This window comes from Xiphophorus couchianus, chromosome 5 (assembly GCF_001444195.1).
Source record: "Xiphophorus couchianus chromosome 5, X_couchianus-1.0, whole genome shotgun sequence".
In the NCBI taxonomy this organism is placed as follows: Eukaryota; Metazoa; Chordata; class Actinopteri; order Cyprinodontiformes; family Poeciliidae; genus Xiphophorus; species Xiphophorus couchianus.
The window spans coordinates 34691600-34713439 of NC_040232.1; the positions used below are offsets into that span (position 1 = coordinate 34691600).

At 39.6% G+C, this 21840-nt stretch overlaps 2 protein-coding genes across 3 annotated transcripts in view; one reads left to right on the forward strand and one right to left on the reverse strand.

Moving 5' to 3' along the window:
* Positions 1–21840, reverse strand: part of LOC114144446 (parvalbumin-7-like) — a 39014-nt gene that overhangs the window by 6584 nt on the left and 10590 nt on the right. Inside the window, exon 1 of one of the 2 annotated variants that reach the window (XM_028017266.1) lies at positions 1347–1508. The exons of the other annotated variant lie outside the window; for it this stretch is intronic. The gene's annotated coding sequence lies outside the window, so the exon portion shown is untranslated. Of the gene's footprint in view, positions 1–1346; positions 1509–21840 lie in introns of those variants that run through there. 2 annotated transcript variants of the gene reach the window in all.
* Positions 8016–21840, forward strand: part of ncf4 (neutrophil cytosolic factor 4) — a 32805-nt gene continuing 18980 nt past the window's right edge. Inside the window, exons 1-5 of the mRNA XM_028017264.1 lie at positions 8016–8534; positions 8800–8884; positions 9766–9925; positions 15957–16027; positions 18430–18557. Of these exons, the coding sequence (XP_027873065.1) occupies positions 8503–8534; positions 8800–8884; positions 9766–9925; positions 15957–16027; positions 18430–18557 (476 nt within the window). The 5' untranslated portion in view covers positions 8016–8502. The remainder of the gene's footprint in view (positions 8535–8799; positions 8885–9765; positions 9926–15956; positions 16028–18429; positions 18558–21840) is intronic.

Below are 21840 nucleotides of genomic sequence, written 5' to 3' on the forward strand. Positions count from 1 at the left end.
CATAGCAAAATCATTACTTCATAGTTAAATGGTTCAAATTGGCCTGCCTGCTGATCGGTTCTGCCAGCCATCTAAAACATTTAGCAGTGAAGACCCTGAACCTTCAAGCAGCTGAAATCCAATATTAGGCAAGAAATAGAAAGCAGCTCGCTGCTAACCTACAGCCTTTGTTTTAAAGAGGATATACGTCAGCTCTTTTTGAGATGCAAAAATGACAAAGATCCATAAACATTTAAAACAAAAGTAGAGTATTGACAAAGCATATTTAATAGGATGGATTTTAAATTAGTTTGAACAGAAATCACAGTTTATCCAAAGAAGAGAGTGTCCACGTCTGGGGACCACTAAAGAAATTGTTCCTTCTCCTTTTGTTTTCAGCTTTCTGGGTTTTTTTTAAACTCCAAATGGCCAAACCTTTCACTTTAAGGAACTGAGACAATTGCTGTGATAAAATATCTCAGGTTTGAGTCATTCTTTATCCTTTCCCCTCACTGAACCTAAAATAATTGCGCCAGCACAGCTGAGTCCGCAACTTTTCCTGCAATAAACAATGCAAGAGTTCTGCCCCAAATAGTGCCTGTTCAGATTTTCACCATCAGAAAAACAGTTCTAGTCAATTTAAATAAATTTTATTGCTCTTCTAGAACATTTCATCTGGACCGAAGGTTCCAGATAAATCAGCTCGGACCAACTTTCGCAAGTCTAACACTGAGCGAAATGTACGTTTTCTTAAAAAGGGCGAAGCCTCCATGTTGAAAGAACGGCTGCACTGAAAGCCGAAATCCAAGTGTGATGGCTCTGCGAGGAAACACCTTCCACTGGTGACCTTTGAGCCAAAGTAAAACCCATTGGAGAAATGCGTCCACCTGACATCGCCATAGCAACAGGTGGCGTTTGTTTTCATATAAAGATCAAACCGACACAACAGGGTGTATGAGATGTTGACGGAACAATTTTCCAAATTCAGTCTCGACAAAGATTTTAAAGTAGCTGATAAAATAAAGACTTATTTGTCCTTTACCACAGAAGAATGGTGTGATGCCGCCATTATGGACACCTGACTCCATTTGCGTCTCATTCAAGACTATCAATGCGTTGCTCCACTTGTATGACTTATAAGGTTCAATTAAGCTGTGCTGTCTTACAGTTGTTAAATCAGCAATGCTAACAGACTTGTAGCATCTCAATCAGCTGCAGTATCCCACATTGCTTTTGTTGATCTTTGCTGTTTCATGTTTACGACGGCCTTCATCCCGGCTCTGCACTTTACCAATTTCTGGCTTTTTTCTTCATCTTTTTGCTTTCAAACAGTTGTGCTACTGCGTTTCATATATGATGAGTCTTACCTGAATGAATAGATGGCTAGCTGCAGAGGAAAAGAAAGCAAGAGGACAGGTGATGGATGGCTGGATGGATGGACGGACGGAGGGAGACGGGAGAAGACAGAAGGCCTGGAGATGGAGGGTAAGATGAACAACTGGAGGGACGGAGGACACAATAAGACTTTTATAGCTGCCTCTGAACACAGACACACTCGTCGCGGGCACCGGGCTCATCCCCACCTCTCTATTTTCAGAAGACGGGTTTGTCAAGACATGACGCAAACACTGGTGGCCTATTAATAATAGCTCTTTATCTTACTTCAGCTGGACCTCATCTCCACCAAGGAGACAGACGTCGTTTTTGCTCTTTGTCTGCTGGGATTTATTCGGATTGAGTCATTTTGAGGCTACCTTGAACAGACTGAGCATTCCTCATAAATGGGATGTTACCTAGTTTACAACAATTCTAATAGCCTTGATAGTAACAATAACAACAGGAAAACACATATGTTGTTTTTTTTATGCCGGGATTTAAGATCAAGATCAAGTGCAAACCTTACCTTGAATTCATCCTGACCAACCTACAGTGACTGTAAAAAGAAAGCACAGCATGTGTGGCTCTAATGTTGTGAATAAGTAGCTTCTGCTTTTCTCTTTGTTTGTTGTTTAAAGGGGCAGTATTAAGTCAAATCAACTTTTTGAGCTTTACATCATGTTACAATGTTATTCCATCATCAAAAACATACCTTCAGTGATTCTTTCATGCATGTTTGAGAAGTCATTTAATCTCCATGGCAACCATTCAGCTGTGCAAAACGCCTGGGTGGGTCTAGCCCTGCCTTCGAGGTCAAAGCTCCTCCTGAGAGCTGCAGTTTCCAAGCTTCAGAGGTTCCACCTCACAGAGCAGCCCTCCCCCACAAATCCCCCACTCAACTCCTTCAGACTAGCCAGCAGCAATTAGCAAACACCTGGTGGAGCTGAGCATCTAATGAAATTATTACACAAGTTACTTCTCAGTGCAATGCTGGTAAATAGAGGAGCCATGTTGTGACGACTTCCTGAAGGTGGAGATTCAAAAAGATCAAGAGTTTTTAAAGAGACAGAGACCCAATTTCTTGTTCCTTTAAGTCATATTTGATACATATGTCACATCTGAAGGTAACAAATGATTATGATTATGCTATAAAAAAGGACTGTGTGGTTGGAATGTACATAATACCGCCCCTTTAAATGTTTCAGATAATCAGATAAATTAGTATATCAGATAAAGATAGTAGTACTCAAACGACTTTTTTCAACCTAGCTCTATGTCCAAAAGTAATTAATTAATCCTAGTAGATTTGGGATGTGGCCATATGTTTTATTCTTACTAATTCAAACCTTGATAAAATGTTTGAATTACTCAAAAAGGTACCTATAAACTGTGTCCATCATATATTTTGTATATTTTGAAGTATGACATCAATGAGAATTAAACAAAACAAAACACACAATTATGCAAATTTTGTATACAAAAATGTCCAAATAACATGCAGTACAACCAGTTTCCCCCAGATGTCACCTGAGCAGAAAATGGATTACCACTGTGTGAAATTTAATCTCGGCATCAATTGTATCACAACTAGTAATTATCCACTTCACAAATCTGACTTTTATGGACGAGAAACAAAATAAAAACCCACCATTATTTAAATAAATCCTGTTTCAGTAAAAAAAAAAAAAAGTGGACAAAGGGGCTGTGGAGCGCCCCGCCCCCATCATGGCGAATGGTTGTGGCAGTATTATACTGTGTGGTTTATCAACCAAAATCCCAATAAAAATGATTAGCTTTGTTTTCTGAAAGGTGAAAAGTTCAAGGAATAAAGAAATATATACTTTCCATCTGCTCTTTATGTTTAGCGGAGGCCTATGTGACAAAATGCTATAGCAATCAGCAAACATTAGCATTGTCTAAACTGTACATATAATAATAATAAATGTCCATGTCTATTTATGTCTCTTGTCCCAAGACTCTCTTAGGTTTCCTGTCTATTGAATTACTGCTCCTCAGCACTTTCCAGCATTGTAAGAAAATGTGAATGGGAGGGGTGAGGCGGCGAGGACAACATGCTGGAAGGATTTGTTGCGGGGGAGAAAGGATCAAGACGAGAAGGCAGCGCGGGGTCAACAGAGCCTAATAGATAGGTCAGGGTAAACCTGACGAGAAGGACACGGCCAAGAAGCTACGGACGAAAGACGATAAAAGCAGCGAGCATCGTGAAAACGTAAACGGCAGAAAGTAAGAGTAGAACCCTAAAGGTTGACGTGACAATGAGAAATGATTATGAGCTGTGGGTGTGCCCTGCTGGGGATAAAAGATCGAAAGTGTGAGCGGCAGATCAAACTAAAATTAGAGAGAAAGTGAGAGGAACAGTGACAGACGGAAGAGAGTGGGGCTGAAAGGAATTGAATGTGTTTTTAATGACCAATGTGCTGCTCAGCAACAGGTGGTGCATTAGGTCAGCCATGGCAGGAGCAGCCCCAAGCCAAGGCTGTGTGAAGGCGTGTGTGTGTGTGTGTTGTGTTAGCATTATTAGAGGGGTATCCCCGGTCCACGTAGACCCAAAGATTAGCAGATATTAGCCCTAAAAATAAATGCAGGGGGAACCCGCTGGCGTCTGCGCTCGCAGATGTGAGGAGCATTTCGACTGTGATCTGTGCTCCAACAGAGGAAACTGAATTTTTACAGATTTAAACAGAGACTTTTATCTGTGACAAATTACTGCCATGTTTGCGCATGAAGCTAAAGTTATATACAGTACACTTAAAAAAAACAACAAAAAAAAACATATAACAATTTTTTCCAGTGTCTGAAATTGGATCGTATTGAATTTTTGGTCACTGCTCCTTAAGGAAGACGTCACATCAACGTTCCTCTATAAAACCATTCATTCGTAAGAGCGTTGCCCTGAGAAGCAGCTCCTATGATGAGCTCAGCAGACTCACAGCTCCACCAGGTATTTGCTGACTGCTGCTGGCTAGTCTGGAGGAGCTGAGTGGGGAAGGAACGACTTACAGCTAAAAAAAAGTCGACTTTTACGTGATAACTCAAAATAAGCTTGTTGGAGGACAATAAAAACATTTTACCTACGTCCTTACGTCATTCAGGCTTCAAAGCTGATTCCAGAAAGTAATGACATGTCATAAACAGAAAATAAAAATTTCACCCAATCTAACACAGAAAAGGTTTGGTCTGATTTAATGTCAAACAGCGTCAATTCGGTATGGAGACACGATATCTGGTTTCAGTTTTATGTTCATTTATAGTTCATAATCACAACTAAAGAATGCATCTAAGTTGACTTCTTTGAGTATTTAAGTAGTAACAATAGCTCAGGTGATGATGATGAGGATAATGATGATGCTTCCTTAGTAAAGTCACAATCCCATCATGACGCACTTTCATCACTTTCCCTAATGAATACAGAGCTGCTGTAAATCTTAAACAAATCATTTTGTCCCCAGATTTCTTTTGACATTTAAAATGGACACATTATTATTATTATTATTATTATTATTATTAAGCCTTGGAGTCTTAGTTGCACTCTGCTGATAACTCACAACCTTATTAGTTCAGTACAGTGGGAGAAGGAAGTTTTGTATCTTTTTAGAGGACGCAGCTGATTACATTAGTTACTAGCATTATATTAAGTCCTGAAGTGACTGTATTTGTGTGGGTGAGCATATGGGAGATAATGTTTTTTAAGGCATGCAAGTTTTTAGGAGTTGCGCCAGTGAAGCAGCTCGCTAAATAACGAGACACCAAATTTTAGTTTTACACATGGTGTATTAAAATCTGGTGTTTATGACAGCAAGTCTTCATGAGAACATTGGACCATGTCAGCTTGTGATCAGATTTATTTATTTATTTAAAATGCAGCCTCTCGTCCTTCTGCCTGGCATTATGAGATCCAGTTAACAGAGTGCATGCAGCTCGAAATAATTCACAAATGTAATTTTTTTGGGATTTGTGTGAACTTTAACCTCCAGGGGAAAAAAGGTTTTACACATCTGGCTCTCTACGATGTTTCTCCGTTAAGCCGTTTAACATCCGTTCATAGGAGCACTGCACTGAGAAGCAGCTCCTATAGTGAGCTCAGATGTTCAGCTCCACCTGGTGTTTGCTAATTGCTGCTGGCTAGTCTGAAGGAGCGGAGTGGGGAAGACATAGGAGAGCGCCGCTTTGAGGCGAAACCTCGCCGTGGAGACGACGCCGGCGCTCAGTGGAAGCAAGCGTTCAGGCGACCCCCGAATGGTTGCCGTGGAGATTCAAGCATGAAAGAAACAAAGCAACACTCCAGGTACGTTTTTGATGAGGGAATAACTTTATGACGTGATGGAAAGCTGAAAAAGGTTGATTTCACATCACCCGTTTAAGGAGTTTTTAGAAATTGTGAAAGACGTTTTTCACTTTTAATTAAACATGACCTCCATTTGTCTGATGTTTAACATTTCAAACTGTTCTGGAAATATTCTGTGAATGTTTTTGATTCAGCCGTCATCTCTAACCCCCCAGCGTCCATCAGAGAACAGAGAAGTTCTCATCTTCGGCTCTTCCTCTTCCTGCCGCTCTTCTAACGTTCCCATGGAAACCAGCTGTCAACATGGCCAACACAACCCAGGCGCTTGTTGAGGCTTTCTGTCAGTCTTGCTTCTTCTATTTCTGTATATGTGTGTGTGTGTGTGTGTCAACTTAATTACTTATTAGATTTCACCAGCAGACATTTTTTGAAAACATACACACACACCTTAATGCACATTCGCAATCCCTAAATTCTCTCTCTCACACACACACACACACACACACACACACACCACATCCCAGACGCACAACAGACTTCAGCAGCTGGCCTGACCTTGAAGATAAATACAACCTCAAAAAATGTTTCTGCAATTCATGGCTGGCGATGGCCTGACATGCGAGCAGCCTTTCGGCCCATCCATCTCAGGCAACGTGAAAATAGATACGGAGTCGACATGCGCTTCATTCACACTCACACACACTTTTATGCACCGGTGTACTTCAGTGCACTTGTTGTTGTTTTTGGGTTTTTTTCCCCCCTGACAGTCAGACACTCACAGCCAGTTTCAGCCAAGCAAATTTGTACATTTATTATTATTTTTTTCTTTCACAAGCACTATTTTCTTGAAGGATATAAATGATTGGACACTTCACTCTGACATCAGCCTCTTAAACAAATATTAAGACTGTAACGTGAGTGGAAATAAGTCTCAGTCGGGTCGAAAGAAGAAGTGGAAGCGAGCCGGTTAGCACGCCCAGAACGCGGCGGCTGCAGCCTCCTTTTGCTTTCTGCTCACACAAGCTGGTAGCTATGAAGTTCTGCTCTTTTGCAGCTTTAAAAAAAAAGAAAAAAGACTGACAGTTAAATTTTTAGGTCTTAAGCAGAGCCGACGTCACTGAATGAGATGAAGAAACCAAAATCAGAAACTGTTTCACACCAGATGCCAAATCACTGGTCCTACTGAACACGGCTACCTTCGTCATTTCAGCAGCTTTGCTGACATCTAGTGTCAGGGGCGTTCGGTTGTCACCAGATCTCACTTTCAAATCTCACAGGCTGTCTTCTGTTTTTTCTTTTGTCAACAGGGGACAAAAAGAGGTCAGAGGTCAACACTGGATCAATTCAGATTGAAATAGTGGATTCGGGAAGAGTGTGTGTGTTTCCCTTCAGATGAGGACGGGGGGAAAAAAGTGGAAATATGAGGTCATGTTTCAAGGAAAACACTGACGTTGGATAGAGAAGTTCCCGAAAGTGACTCCTGTGTTTAGCTTTTCAATCTACAGAACTAAGTCAGAGCTTGGTTCTGATTTATCACCTTTAGTTTGAAAATGTGTAGTTATAAAAACACTATCAGAACGCAGGATGGCAGGAATATCAGCACATTTTGTAAGAATTATTCCAACTATTCCACGTTGGTCAATTCTTTCCAGAGCTCTCCTCTGATCCCACTACGACAGCTTTGAGGTGAAATGCGCCGGTTGTGTCTCTTCAATCCAGAACTTTTTCTTTTTTTGCCTAACCACTCGTCTTCAAGACTCTGGAACCTTGATTTCAAAACAAAATGCTAAATTGACTCTCATCTCAAAACATCTACAACAGTCAAATCTTTTTTTTTTTTTATTTATTTTGTCCTCAATCCAGGTAAGACAGAACCTGATGCTGTCTCAGGTTCAGCAGTGGCAGGATATGCATCAGTTGCAGCCCGTATCCTGAGTACGTCTGTGTGGTGGCTCCCACGGATGTGATGCGGAAAGTGTTTTCACTTTAGTTTTGCAAAAATAAATCGATTTCGAGGCCAAAAAAAAACAAAGCAAAAGCATCTCATCCGAGCACCAAAACTTTTTGTAATTTTATTTTCTTATCAAGAAACCTTTTTTTTGATTAATTTGGTGAGTTTCTCTTATGCAAGTTTATTTTCTAAATGTCAGATTACACACTTATCTGGTCAACATACACAGCTACTCACTCCAGCGAGGATCCGTAAATTGTGGATCTCCTCTAAACTCTTGAACAAATTTTCTCCTGCACATTTTCCTTCCAGTTAACTTTAAATATTAAATTCTGTAAACAGCCATGATTCTTAAGAAATGTTTTTAGTGGCTTATCGGTTACTGACTGCTGGAAAACGTTCAACTTCAGGACTCCTTCCTACGATTATTTAGGCCACAGCAAGACAATTATGTGACATTTTAAAAAGCACTTTCATTTGTCTTATGCAAAGTATCGGGAGACTGAATTTTGGTTTTCGCTCGCTATACAATCCAAAATCAATACAAATAAAACCACGACAGGCCCACTCTAAGCTGAAGTTGTCAGCTGATAGAGTAATACATTAATAAATAAACTGTTTGGTGACATTTCCCCGCCCTCGCAGCCAGGCGGAACATCTGCAGGGCCGGATCCGCTCATGAATCTTTTCTGGGGAACTTTCGCTTCCTGACTCTTGCCCGTTTCCGCACTGTTGCGCCTCTCAAGCCACCAGATGCCCGAAGAGCCTCTCAGCGGTTTGGCGTGTGAGCGATTGAGTCGTTTCTAGCTCTTCTGACAGGCGCTTCTCCTCCTGACCGGAGTCCCAGATTTCTTACCCCTTGAGTCCGGAACCGAGCTGTGCGCAAAACATGTCGCAGCCGCAGCAGCTGCGGGACGAGAGGTGAGTGACGAGTGTGCGCAAAAACTGGTAGTGAAGGCAGACAGTTCAGTTCATTTGATCGTTCGCCTGATTTCTGACGAGGTAATGAAAGTTTATGACAGTTATTATTATTATTATTATTATTAGCAGTTGCGCAATGTTTGCGTTGTTTTGCGCTGGAAACAATTAAGATTTTAATTCAAATTCAGCCTTTTTCGGATGCAAATAAAACTGGTTCCGATAAGAACTGAACATTGTAACTGATCACGTCTTTCCATCTCGTCAGTGACTTTGACCAGCTGCCGGACAACATCCCCATCAGCGCCACCATCGCTGACGTCGAGGAGAAAAAAGGTTTCATTGATTACTTTGTAAGTCTTAACAGATTCATTGTCACAAGTCATTCACGAAAACAAACCCGGGAAGTTTAAACGTGAAAAAACTACCCGGTTTTAAACGTTTAAAACGTTTAAAATCCCTGACTCTTGTAAAAGTTGTATTCTACTATTGCTTGTAATTGGTTGTAATAAGCAGTTAATATAACTTGTTTTAATAACCCGGTTGCATAAAGTAAAACATAAATGAAAGAATCGACTCGTATTTTGAATAACTTTTCACATGGCGTCATAGTTTGAAATTAGCTTAAACAAAAAAAAAATTAGCTAAACAACAGTAATAATATTATATATTATTTTCATGCAGCGTTAAATGCAAGACTGTCAACAGCTGGGGGGGGGGGAATCACAAAACCCAATTTTGATTCAATTGTATTTTTCCATTTGAGAAGCGGGAAGAAATAAAATATTATCCTGACTGATTGTGACCAAAATAGAACTGTTTATATAATAACTATGTTTAACGTATTTCTTAAATGCGTGTTTTTTGTGTGTCCATATTATCTTATTTTTATTCTCTGTGATTAAAAAAAGCCTTTGAATTGTAGAAAATACCCAACAGTGTCCTTATACTGCAATGTATCTGTGTTATAAAGTCTATTCTATTCTATGATTGGTATAATTCTCAAACAAATTCTGTAATATAGAATATGTAATTTAAATTTAGATTACTAGTAAACTGTAAAAAAAAAAAAAAAAATGAAAAAGTTGGGCTAACTGAAGAATGAGAAAACTTATTGGGCCCCAAATAGATTCTGCCCAGGGCCTCCTTCATTCTGGGGCCAGCTCTGCATGCAACGTGTAGAATATGTTTAGTGCCGCAGTGACGTGCTTTTCTGTTTCTGTTTCCCAACTAGAGGTTTGTGGTCGAGGTGAAGACAAAGGGAGGCAGTAAGTATCTGATCTATCGGCGCTACAGAGAGTTTTTCAGCCTCCACCAAACCCTGGAGAGCAAATACTCCCCTGACGACCCGGACCGGCCCGGTGCCAACGCTTGCGTCCTGCCTCCTCTTCCAGGTCAGCTGATTGACAGACACACAACTCATCAGGGTGTCACATCTCACATTGTTCAGATACGTGTCTGTCATGGGCTATAATTATGTCTTTATTATTGTCAAATCAGACAAATCAGAAATCCTTCATATAACTCATACTAAAACTGAGGGGGGGTTTCTAGTCATGATTCTTTCTCCCATGCCAGACAGAATCTACACAAAAAATGGTTGGAATTTTTTAAGCTAAAAGACTTTAGCCTGAATTTTAGTTCAGATCAGCTACAGAACTCCAGTTCATGGTGAGCATTTGATTTATTTTGTGAATTGATCAAATCTACCCTCCGCAAAACAAGGCGTCTGGTTATAAGGCAACTAAACAAGGTTCTTCTGAGTTTTCACCTTATTTGACTGATTTAATCAGATATTTCTTCGCGTTCTGTGTGGATGCAGAAAAACTTTTGAGCCTGCACTTGTTTCAGAAAAAAGAGCAACATTAAAACGTTTGGAAGCAGTTTTTGAATATGACCAACTCGGACTAGAGTGGACAGATTTCATGTTGAAAAATTGCGGCGATTAATTTAAACTAATTGTGTTGTAAAAAAAATAATCTATATTCAAACATTAAATTTGAACCAGCTGCAACTCAAAATCACCAAGAGTTCTTCAAGTTAAGCTGAGCTAAGCTAAGCTAAATTACGCTAAGGTAAGTTAAGTTAAGCTAAGCTAATTTAAGCTAAATTAAGTTAAGCTATGTTAAGTTAAGCTAAGTTAAGATAAGCTAAGTTAATTTAAGTTAAGGCTAAGCTATGTTAAGCTAAGTTAATTTAAGTTAAGCTAAGCTATGTTAAGTTAATTTAAGTTAAGCTAAGCTATGTTAAGTTAAGCTAAGTTAGGCTATGTTAAGCTAATTTAAGTTAAGCTAAGCTATGTTAAGCTAAGTTAATTTAAGTTAAGCTAAGTTAAGTTAAGATAAGCTAAGCTATGTTAAGCTAATTTAAGTTAAGCTAAGCTATGTTAAGCTAAGTTAATTTAAGTTAAGCTAAGCTATGTTAAGTTAAGCTAAGTTAAGTTAAGATAAGCTAAGCTATGTTAAGCTAAGCTAAACAATGTTAATGTTATCTGTGCATCACACCTCAGCAGCCTGGTTCTTCATAGAGCTTCATGATAAAAACAACATGCAGTCACCAACTATGAAACAACCAAACAGCATTTCTCATCTACCATAATGTACTAAAGCGTCTTGTGATGTCATTGATGCAAATACACACAAAGCGGTATTTTATTGTGGGCTTTCAAACTTGTTTAGCTTTCTGGGACGTTTGTCCAGCAGTGCAACATGGGCGCCGACGTGTCATTCATATTTCCTTTGGATATTTTTGCACTTAGTGTGCATAACGAAGCAGACTTTCTCAGATAGGATCATTACTGGTGCACCGATTGCAGTTTTCTGGCCGATCACCAATCTTTAAAACACCCTTGTTGTTCATTCAGATTTTTTTGGCAATGCTGATTTTCTTTTCTTTTTGTCTGAAAAGTGACTAACATGGTGACTAAGGTGACCTGGTTTCTAGTCAGTCATCTCTCCTGGCAGAGCAAAAGGAGACAGCGGCTGATTTTCAGACCTTTGTGATCAGTTTTAGACGTATCACCAATCACAGATCACCCAAAATTAAGGAAATCTGTGCCAATATACTGTTGCATACCCTTAATAGCAATCAATAGGACTTCATCTTGCATATCAGTTTCATTTCCAGGAAATGTACTGTCTGTTCAGCCCGCTTTAATGTAACAGTGTGAGTAACCTAAAGGATTGAATATATTACACAAGAACAGATAAATATGATTATGTTTTACTGCGAGTGGCAAGATGCAGAATAAAGTTCTGTGTGTTGAGGACAATTTGTCCTGAAAGTCCAGAACACCAGGGAAGTTTTCATCGATCCTCCCACTGCAGATTTCTCAGAAAACGCTAAAAAAAAACATTTTCCCAGAATATGAGTCAAGAACACACACCAACAACTCCCAACACACACACACACACACCAACAACTCCCAACACACACACACACACACACACACACACACACACCAACAACTCCCAACACACACACTCACCTCCTGAATGACCTTGTAAGTTAACGAATAGCATCATTATTTATCATTTTTATATATATTTTTTTTACGGCAGGCTTAATTTATTTTGATTTGTTTGAATACTTTCCATGCTTTACTTCATTATTCATTGAATCTGTTTGACTGTATTGGTTCGTTTTTAGAAAGAAAAAAAAAACCTGCAAAAATGCCTCACAATTTAATGAAAACATTTTCTTCCATTAGCGGCGGCTAATGGAAGAAAAACATTTACTACTGTTTGTGTGGAGAAGAAAAAAAGAAGTGTAATCAACATGTAATCTAATTTCTGGTTTTGCCGTCGCCGCGGAGATTTTCTGCTGCCGGCCGAACAAAGAGGAAACACTTCAGCCGCTCCGCCGCGCTGTTAAAGCCCTGCCGCTCTCTAACCTTTACATTAAAATGTTTATCCATTACGCTTTCTGCGTTCAGAGACAAATAGATTTTGTAAAAGTCTTCCTGACCACATCATCAAAACATCATGAACGCAAATTTAAAAGCAGATGAAGCCATTAGTTGTGTTCAAAGCTTTTTTGTCAATATTTGTAAGTCAAATATATCCATTTAAATCCTCAACTGGAACCCAAACTGGGATTTAGAAGTTTAGTTTTTCAATTGGGACAAACTTGGAGCTCTCACATTTTACCAACGGGGGTGACTGTTTGCTGTAGAAAGAAGCTACAATAGCAAAAAATAAAAATAAAAATAAAAAATTGTGGCTAAATTTGGCAGAAAAGCGTCCCCCACCTCTGCTGCTCCAACCTAAAATTTTCTCCTGTAAATTTTGTTTGCTGTAGTTTCTATTTATTGTTTACCACTAAGTAAAGATTTTTTTATTTTAAAATATTTTAATCTGCCAATACATACTAGGAGAACAAAAATAATTTCTCACTTTTAGCAACTTTTCACAAAACGCAAAAATTGATCAAAGCCGCTAGGTTTTGATAACAGCCACCTTAAAAATGACTGGATGTACGTGATATTCAAATGAATATATGGAGACTTTAGGGTCCGTTCACACTGGGCCTGTTTAGTCCACTTTAATCCTGTTCATTTGCCTGTTTAGTCCGGTTAGTGTGTTTAGGTGTGGATGTGCAATCGGGAACCAAAAACCTTTAAAAGAGATTTAGGTGAATGAAGATGCACCGCTCGGATTTTCAAAGGCAAAGATTTCCAAAGTTTAGGAGCCACCGTTAGAAACGGTGCGTTTTCGTTACGTTGCCTTCGTCTTTCCTTTGCCTTTGTTCAGCTCGTTGTTTTTCCAGAAGTCCGTCTTTCTGGGATTTGTCATCAGCGTCTACATTGATTGTGCCTGGAAGCCACTATTTGAACCAATAAGAAGCCGGCGCCTCCAAGCTGGTGGCATTGATCTTGAGGGTGGAGGTCGGTGTGTGTATGGGCTACATAAACCCATGTCGTTGACATGCAGTGAACATCAAACATATACGTGGCATTTGTCTTGGTTTAAGGCTTCATTTAAAAAAAAAAAAAACGCAGTTCACTTACACAACTTGACATCGTGTTTTCTGGACAAAGTGATCTGATTTTCGCATAAATGTTCGCATTACAAGAAATCCCAGCATCGCTCACAGTACCTCCTGCTTTGACCCGATGTGTTTCTGGGTCAGAAGCGATACCTACTCCCTCCATCAGGTTCTGGATCCGCCCCCGGTTCTCCTCCCATTGGGACGCGACCCGTAAAACATCCACAAGACGTACGCTGAAATGTAGATCTTTCTTTAACCCAGTTTGTTCTTTGAAAGTCCGTAGTCAAAACGTCTTTATTGGGAACAATGTAACCGATTTAAAAAAAAAAAAAACCTTAAGGCTATGATGTGTTTCACTATATTAAGAAAGTTCTACTTTCCCAAAAACTCAGATATAGCAGCTGCCACTATGGAGTCTGCTGGTTTAATTGGACTGCCAGATCTCATCAGGATGGAAAGGGAATAAGGACGACAGTGGGGAGAACGGGCTGATGGGAAGACGGGCTAAAAGAAAAACAATACAGACTCTCTCTCGTCGGTTCAGGCTTCTCTAATTAAAGGTGGGGGAGCGCATAAAGACGTTGATGTCAGAATTTGCGTTTGTTTGTTTCCTCTTTCCCCACTTCCCAGTTGGTGAGGAAAGAGGATGACGGACATTACAACACGTCCAAAAACCACGGGGTTGGATGATGGCTGGATGAGGATTGATTTAAACAGCATCGCTACGTGGATGAATGTCTGGGGAACAATTTAGAATCACAGCCAATCTCAGACGAATCTGAAAACAAACCACTGGAGTAGTTGAATGAATGTCACGTTCTCAGGTTGAGTAAAACACATCTCTGTACTTCCTGTTAGATGTTTGAGCCAGAGAAAAAAAAGTCAACCTGATGGATGTTTTGACCATTATTACGGTTCAATATTTGCACGCCAGCCTATTAAAGTGTAAACCTCGTAGGATGGTGCTCGGATCGAACAAATAAATACAATTTAGAATTTTTGCTCGGAGCGTGTTGACATGCTAATACTTTCATTGGTCTGATCACCGTTTGACTTTAAAAACAATATTATTTCTGTAAAACGACACTTTTCAAATCGCTAAAACTTCCACTGGGTGGTGAAAACAAGTATTCGTCTCCCTTCAGATTTCTTCTGTTTGCTTTTTTGTTACACTTACGAGTCTCAGATCGTGATGGAAATGTAAGATTGGATGAATATGACCTCAGTAATTACAAAAAGCAGTTTTTAAAATAGCAATTCCATATATTAATGGTAAACAAAAATAAAATAAATACAAAACTACCCAAACCAAGAATACAATGTCGCTAGCCACACGACGTGTATTTACCACCTTAACCTTTGACATGACTGTCAGGTTAATTGGTCTCTCTAAATTCTCTCTAGGTGTGTGTGTGTGTGTGTGTGTGTGTGTGTGTGTGTGTGTGTGTGTGTGTGTGTGTGTGTGTGTGTGTGTGTGCATGATTGTTTGTCCTGTCTGTCTCTGTGTTGCCCTGTGACCTACTGGTGACCTGTCCAGGGTGACCCCGCCTCTGGTTCGCTGTAGATAGGCACCAGCACCCCTCACAACCCCACTAGGGACAAGGTGTTAGAAAATGGATGGATGGATGGATGGATGGGTGGATGGATGGATGGATGGAGTCATAAAAATGGCTCCTGTTCAACAGCAAGAAGTAGGGAAAATATAAGAAAAAGCAACACTGTGCTGCAAGAAACTATTTAGCTTTGTCAAACTCAAAACATCAAACATTGTGTTGGTAGTTTGATGATCTCACCCTGATGTGATCAAATCCTGACTTGGACTTTAGGGCATAAATTATTTGCTCTATTTGTTGGAATCATAAATTTTACCAAAAAAAAAAAAGCCTCTTACAGAATAATGTGCACCCATCAGTTTGAGTTCTCCTTTAGCTCAGGAGAACTCGGGTCACGCAGCAGAATAATAAAAACTAAAAACTAGCTGCAGGTTCCTACTCCGTTAGTGGAATCGCTCTACTTTGATACCAGATGCAGTCTGGATTGATTTAGTAAAGTCAACCAATTAATTAGGATACCATCTTAATATATTGTTCTTATAGAGCAAAGCTACACTAGCATATGAAACCAACCAGCACTCCTGTATGGTACGTCAAGACAAGACACATCAAAATAAATCATTGCCAACTCTATAAGGGGGCAAATACTTTTTTTAAGCAGCCGTAAAATAACCTCTGCTCACTATCTTTACAGTAACATGTTGGCAATAATCCACAGTTTATGCGGTCTTAGTACATCAGCTGATACGTGGGGTAAATTGAGAGTCATGTGAAATCTTGAACATAAAGAAAAACACCTGAAGTGCAACAATTTCTGCTCCCATATAGGAAAAATCCTTTTAATTCCTCTCATGTCTTTGTGAACCTTTAACTTTGACCGCAGGAAAAATCTACATCGGCAACAAAAAGGAGATTGCAGAAAGCCGAATACCTGAACTCAACACGTACATGAAGGTAATCACATTTGATTTTCATAATAAGCGCCTTTTTTTCTTTTTTTTTTTACATTTAGTTCAAAGGAGAAGGAATTGCTGGCGCGCTCGCAGTCTTCTGCGCCGTGCGATGCAGAAACCTACATCTTAGTGGGCAGAACGATGCTGTAGGTGGATAAGCACCGACTCAGATATTTCAGCAGTGGTTTGGAGATGGAGCTCAACATGTAGGCGTTTCTGCTCTCTTCTCTTTGCTCTGCCCTGTGCCCACATCACGTCTGACTGACTTTAGTTGTGGGACTTTTGACATGTTTCGCTGCTGCTCCATTGCTAAAAACACGATCAGGTTCTGTTTCTCCCACTCACTTTCTTCTCTTTTCTCCTTTACTCTTGTTCTACTACAACCTACGTTGCTCTCACTTCTCACACTCTTATCGCCTTTGCTTGCCTTGCACTTGTAATTCTGGTCATATCCTCTGTTTTTATCCACTCCACTGCTCCACTTGTCCTTGCCCTTTCCCGTCTTTGCAGTTGTCGTTAAGCCTTTCAAATATTTGCTGGCATCACCAGACGTTAATTGACAGAAGATGGGTCAGGTGTTCCGAACCATGTGAGTTTTACTGAACCCATTGCTGAAATGACCAAACCCAATGCTCTTGTCGTGACAATCCTGTCCTTGACTACTTTAGGGTGGTCTAAAGAGACCATCATTTGGACCCAATGAGTTTTTTACTCAGTGGGTGGTCCAACAGTGTCATACTGACCCTGTGTGCGCTTTTACAAGGTTTTTGTTTGTTGTCGTGTAGTTTTGGGAACTGACGGTCTGACTGGACAAGCCCTCCGCTTCCCCGCTGTCCAACTGTGACACTTGCTGTGCTCCTCTTTATTGTCACGCTAAGACCGCAGGAGTTTTAAAAATATGTTTTTCTTTCCTTAAAAGCTTAAGAGCACAATTATGCTTCAGTTAACTTTTATGGCAAACAACCAAAGCATAAGATGGTGCAGCACGGTTCAGTGTTGTACTGTTTCCAGTTTCCCTTCATCAAGACACCTGGATTCACAACAAATTCGTACATCCAGCCATCTGCTGCCTTTTTGCCTAGCCAAAGTTGGCATGCAGAGTTAACAAGAACAGTAAAGAAACCCAGATATGCTTCTTCACAGTGACACTCTACAACTCTCACTGGGGAATCCTAAAGGCATTTAAAGACTAGAAGGGATAAATACTCCCTCCACTGGGTTCTGCCTTGGGGTATCCTCCAAGTGCGAGATGGTGGAAAACCTCTAAAGGAAGTTGCCTAGGAAGGAAGCACCCCTTACCTACCTCAGCTGCAGAGCAACAGCTGTTGCACTTAGAGTTGTCTCCAAATGACTGGACTCTCTAAGGTTAAGTCCAGTCATTTAAGTCTGCTGCTTGTGTCCGTGTCAAGGATCAGAATGAAGCTAAACCGGTAATTTAGGGTACATACCAGGGAAGCACCCACATTACAAACCTGTCAGTCTATCCATCTCCCACTCCATCCTACCGTCACTCATGAACAGAACACCAAGAGACTTGACCTGATGAATAAAACTGACCCTTGACCCTGAGAGAGCAATCCACCACCACGGAGTGGAGCATGGGGTGAAGGTGGCAGCAGTGGTAGAGCTTGTTCTGGAACCGGTGGGTTGCCAGTTCACTTCCGCCTCACACAGCACCACTGCCCCGCAACGACCCCACTCAGCTCCTTCAGACTAGCCAGCAGCAATTAGCAAACACCTGGTGGAACGGCACATCTGCTGGGTTCATTAAACGAGCTACTTCTCAGAGCAACGCTGGTAAAAATTATGCTAAAGGGTTAATAGAGGAGCCATGTTGTGATGACCTCCTGAAGGTGGAGCTTCAGAAAGAGCAGAAGTTTCTTAAAGAGACAGAAGCCCAATTTCAAGTGTTAAGTTGCAAAGTAAAATTTCTTTTAAGTCACATTTGATATACAATATATAGCAATTTCCTAACAACTGAAGTTGACATAGTTAATTGCTTGTGCTATAAAATGGCACTTTGTGCCTGGAAAACACATAACACTGCCCCTTTAAATCACAAACATAACAAAAACTGCTCAACAGAAAAATGTTATTAATATGGAGATAATATAATTATTTTACATGGCAAAAGAAAAAAAATATTGGGGATTTTTTCACTTTTGTGAAAACCCCCCTCCCTGTACTCTTTATTCTACAGTAGAGGTGTGCAGATTCGTTCTTTCTTAATTCCATTTTGCATGCCAAAAAAGCCGCTAATATGATTCTTGTTTGTGGCATTGTTCATGCATCTGTTCCCTCATCTTTATTCTTTATCCTTGTCATATCATGAGGATAGTGAGGCACTGCATCCTTCCAGCACTTCCCTCCGCCCCCAACTCATCCTCATTTCTCTCTGCTCAGAGGCTGCTTGGTCTTCCAACATGGCTGCTACTTGATGATACTCTCAGGATGTTCTTCTACCAGACGGAACAGGACAGCCAGCACGCGCCTCGGGCCCTGAGGCGTCTTCGTCCACCCACCCGCAAAGTGTAAGCCCGGTACTTTCAAAATAAAAGCACTACTGAAGCAGAGTTACAGTATTGCCTAAAACAAAGGGCATTGAACCTTTCCCAGTGTTTAAAGCAGCCTGACAATACAGTCAACACACCAGCGCCTGGATTCTGGTTGGGAATCGGGGAACTAGGTTACAGTCTCTACGCTGATGACATTAATCTATTTATCTTATTATTTTTAACCAGATCATATGAGTCAGAAACGATCACAGTTATTTGTCAATTGGTTTGCTGGAGCTGAGATATTATTTTAAATCTGATCAAATGTTTCACCCTTAGTATTTGCGAGCAAATTCAGCTAAGACTTGACAACAAAGTTTGTCTTTGCCACAATTTCCTACTGCCAATTTTTGAAAAAGTATCTTCTGCTAAGTATTTGTAGACGCAACACCACTTCAGCCCTGGGGTTTAGCAACCTGTTTTTGCTTTAAAGATATGTAGGTCAGAGTTAAGTACATTACAAAACACGTTGACCACCTGAAAGATGGTCAGGATTTAGATTTACAATGTTTGAAAAAGCAGCCAAGTTTTAAACCTTTGACCACTTATGTCACTACCTTGACAAACATCAATTAAATCAAAATATGTTTGTTTATTTCTGACAAATGAGGATACCATAACTATTTTAATGCGCCCTGCATTTTTAAGAGTTCTCCAGGAATCTCATCAACTTTCTGTTGTGTAACAAAGGAACAACCCGTGCAAATATTCAAACTATGAGGAAGCTCTTGTGATCATTTCCAAAGGAATTATGAAATACTAAAACGGCTTTCAGAGAAGTGTTGGTTTTCAGTACGAGTTCACGACAAATGGTGTAAATGTTGCTGGATGTCATCAGCTATTAGCCAAACGTCTGATGTCGGAGTCACAGGGATGTTGGAATGATGTTGACTCCAGTCAGTTCAGTGGAAGTGAAACTTCTCTGCCATGCCTTAAATAGTCTCATTAATCATATGTCTTAGTGGAACGATTGACACGCTGTAAAAAAAAAAAAGCCTCTAATTTATGGTAAAATACTGGCAGCAGTGGTTTTTAGACCATATAAATATGTTTTAAAAAAATATGGTAAAATCCATCAGATCCAAAATCCATGACCAAAACCGTATTTCTACGTTAAAATTCTGCTGCCGGTATTTTACCGTAAATTAGAGACAGTTTTTTTACACTACATTCTTATTGTTATGATTACATTAAATTTTATATATTTGTGCTCTTGTTTAGGGTCCGAAGACGTTTCACTCATTGGTAGTGGGTTTTTGTGTCTTTGTAGTTTTTGATTGACTACATCCTTTTGTTGTCTTATTTTGTTGATTGATTTGGATTCATTGTGTTGTGGTTAAAGTTCCTTCTTCCTGTCTTTGGTCTGTTGTTTACATTGGTTTGTCATATTTAGTTCAGTTTTAGTTCCAAAGTCTTTTCTTTTTCTAACAAAGAAAAAGAAATTACCTATTGATCGGATGGCAATAGGTAATTTCACACAAATCAGGCTCTGGATTTGTGTGTTTTCCAAATCCAGAGCCTGGGGCTAACATTCGGTATCAAGGACCTCTAAAAATGTTTCAATGTTTCTGGATTTTCACAAATTTGAAAATCTCTATTTTATTATAAAATGAACCTTAACACTAATCCACTCAATACTTGCTAAATAGATTATTACACCACAATCAATACTACCATCATGAGAATGTTTTGTACTCAGGATTCTGGTTTCTTTTGGTCAACCAGCCAATGCACAATCTGGAGGTGTGGGTGCTTTCCCACAGCCAGGAGTTCAACAATAATTCCCAGCGCATGCAATGTGGCAACAGTGACCTTTCTAGTCATGAACTTCCTCTCTAAATATAAGACAGTTCCAGGTTTTCAGATCCGGGTCTCGGTTACATTGCTGATTTCTGTCTCATAGACGCTAATGACCTAGAAATTAAAGCTTCCTGGCATTGAAGATAACATGAGAGGACTAAAAAAATGCAGATTGCGTTAAATACTAATAAACCATTGTTGATTTCAACCCCTTAAATTTTTCTTTCACAAACAAAAGATTTTAGTAAGATTTTATTTGATAGACTGACGTGAAGTTGTGTCGAATTGTAAAGTGGAAGGAAAAGGATGAATAGTTCCCTTTTTTACCCACATGTAGTCTTAAAATGTGGTTTGCCTTTTATTTTTTATCCTTCTAATAAATACTTTGTAGAATAGCCTTTATCTGAACAACAATCTCCACCTGTTTTATCACGTTAATTATTATTATTATTATTATTATTATTTTTATTGCAGAATTGCTCAAGCTAAGTCAGATTGGATAAAGTGTATCACAAAATCCTTTTTGGGGGGGGTAAACATACTGAGAATCATGTCTCTATATCTTTCCACTTCACGGGTATACAACAGTTTGTGTTGATCTAACTCATAACATCCTAATAAAATACATTAAAATTGTAATTTGACCAAAATGTGAATGTTCAATTGTATGAACGGGCCTGCAAGGCAACATCTCCTCGTTTTCCTCTCAGTTTCTGGCTGCGTTGAGCCAAGAAGCAGAGAAACAACGCAAGCAAAGTTACACAAAAATCTCCTTCCTCTTACCTAACAGTTTTCAGAGCCTCTCATTGGCTCCTTTTCTTGTGGTCCAGTCAGATATAAGTGGAGACTCTCTCAACAGGAAATTATGCAAAGGTTTGACTTGTTCCCCTGTCCTGTGCCTACCTTCAGGCAGTTCAAAGGAAAATCTAGCTTTTTTTGTTTTTGGAAACGTTCAAGAAAAACCGATGTTTCCTCTTTTGAGTGTCTTCCTCTGAGACTGTTACTTTGTTTGAAACCACTTCTCACGTTCGGTGTTCCCATCAACTCTTTAGAGCAGAGACAGTTCTTGAGGTAAATAGGACGTTTATTTTTAAACCGCTGTGCATTTTTTCTTTTGACAACCTGATGCATTTATTTTCTGTTTGATCGTATCGCGGAGGGTTTTTGTTGGAGCATGAAGTCACTGTGATTTCTACAAATGTTGTTTTTGAACAAGAAAGATCATTTTGTTAGTCTCAGGTATAATAAAGGCAAACCAGTTTTTGGGAGGATTTTTGATTCAATTATTGAAGTATTAAAATTATGTGTTTTGATTTTCTTAAAATAATTTAGATGTTAAGACAAAATTTTATTCTGCATTTACCTTGTTAATTATGAAATTTCTGTACACTATCTGCATTTTTTTATATACACTGTATATATATAAAGGACAAGAAAGAATAAAAACTTCAGATTACAT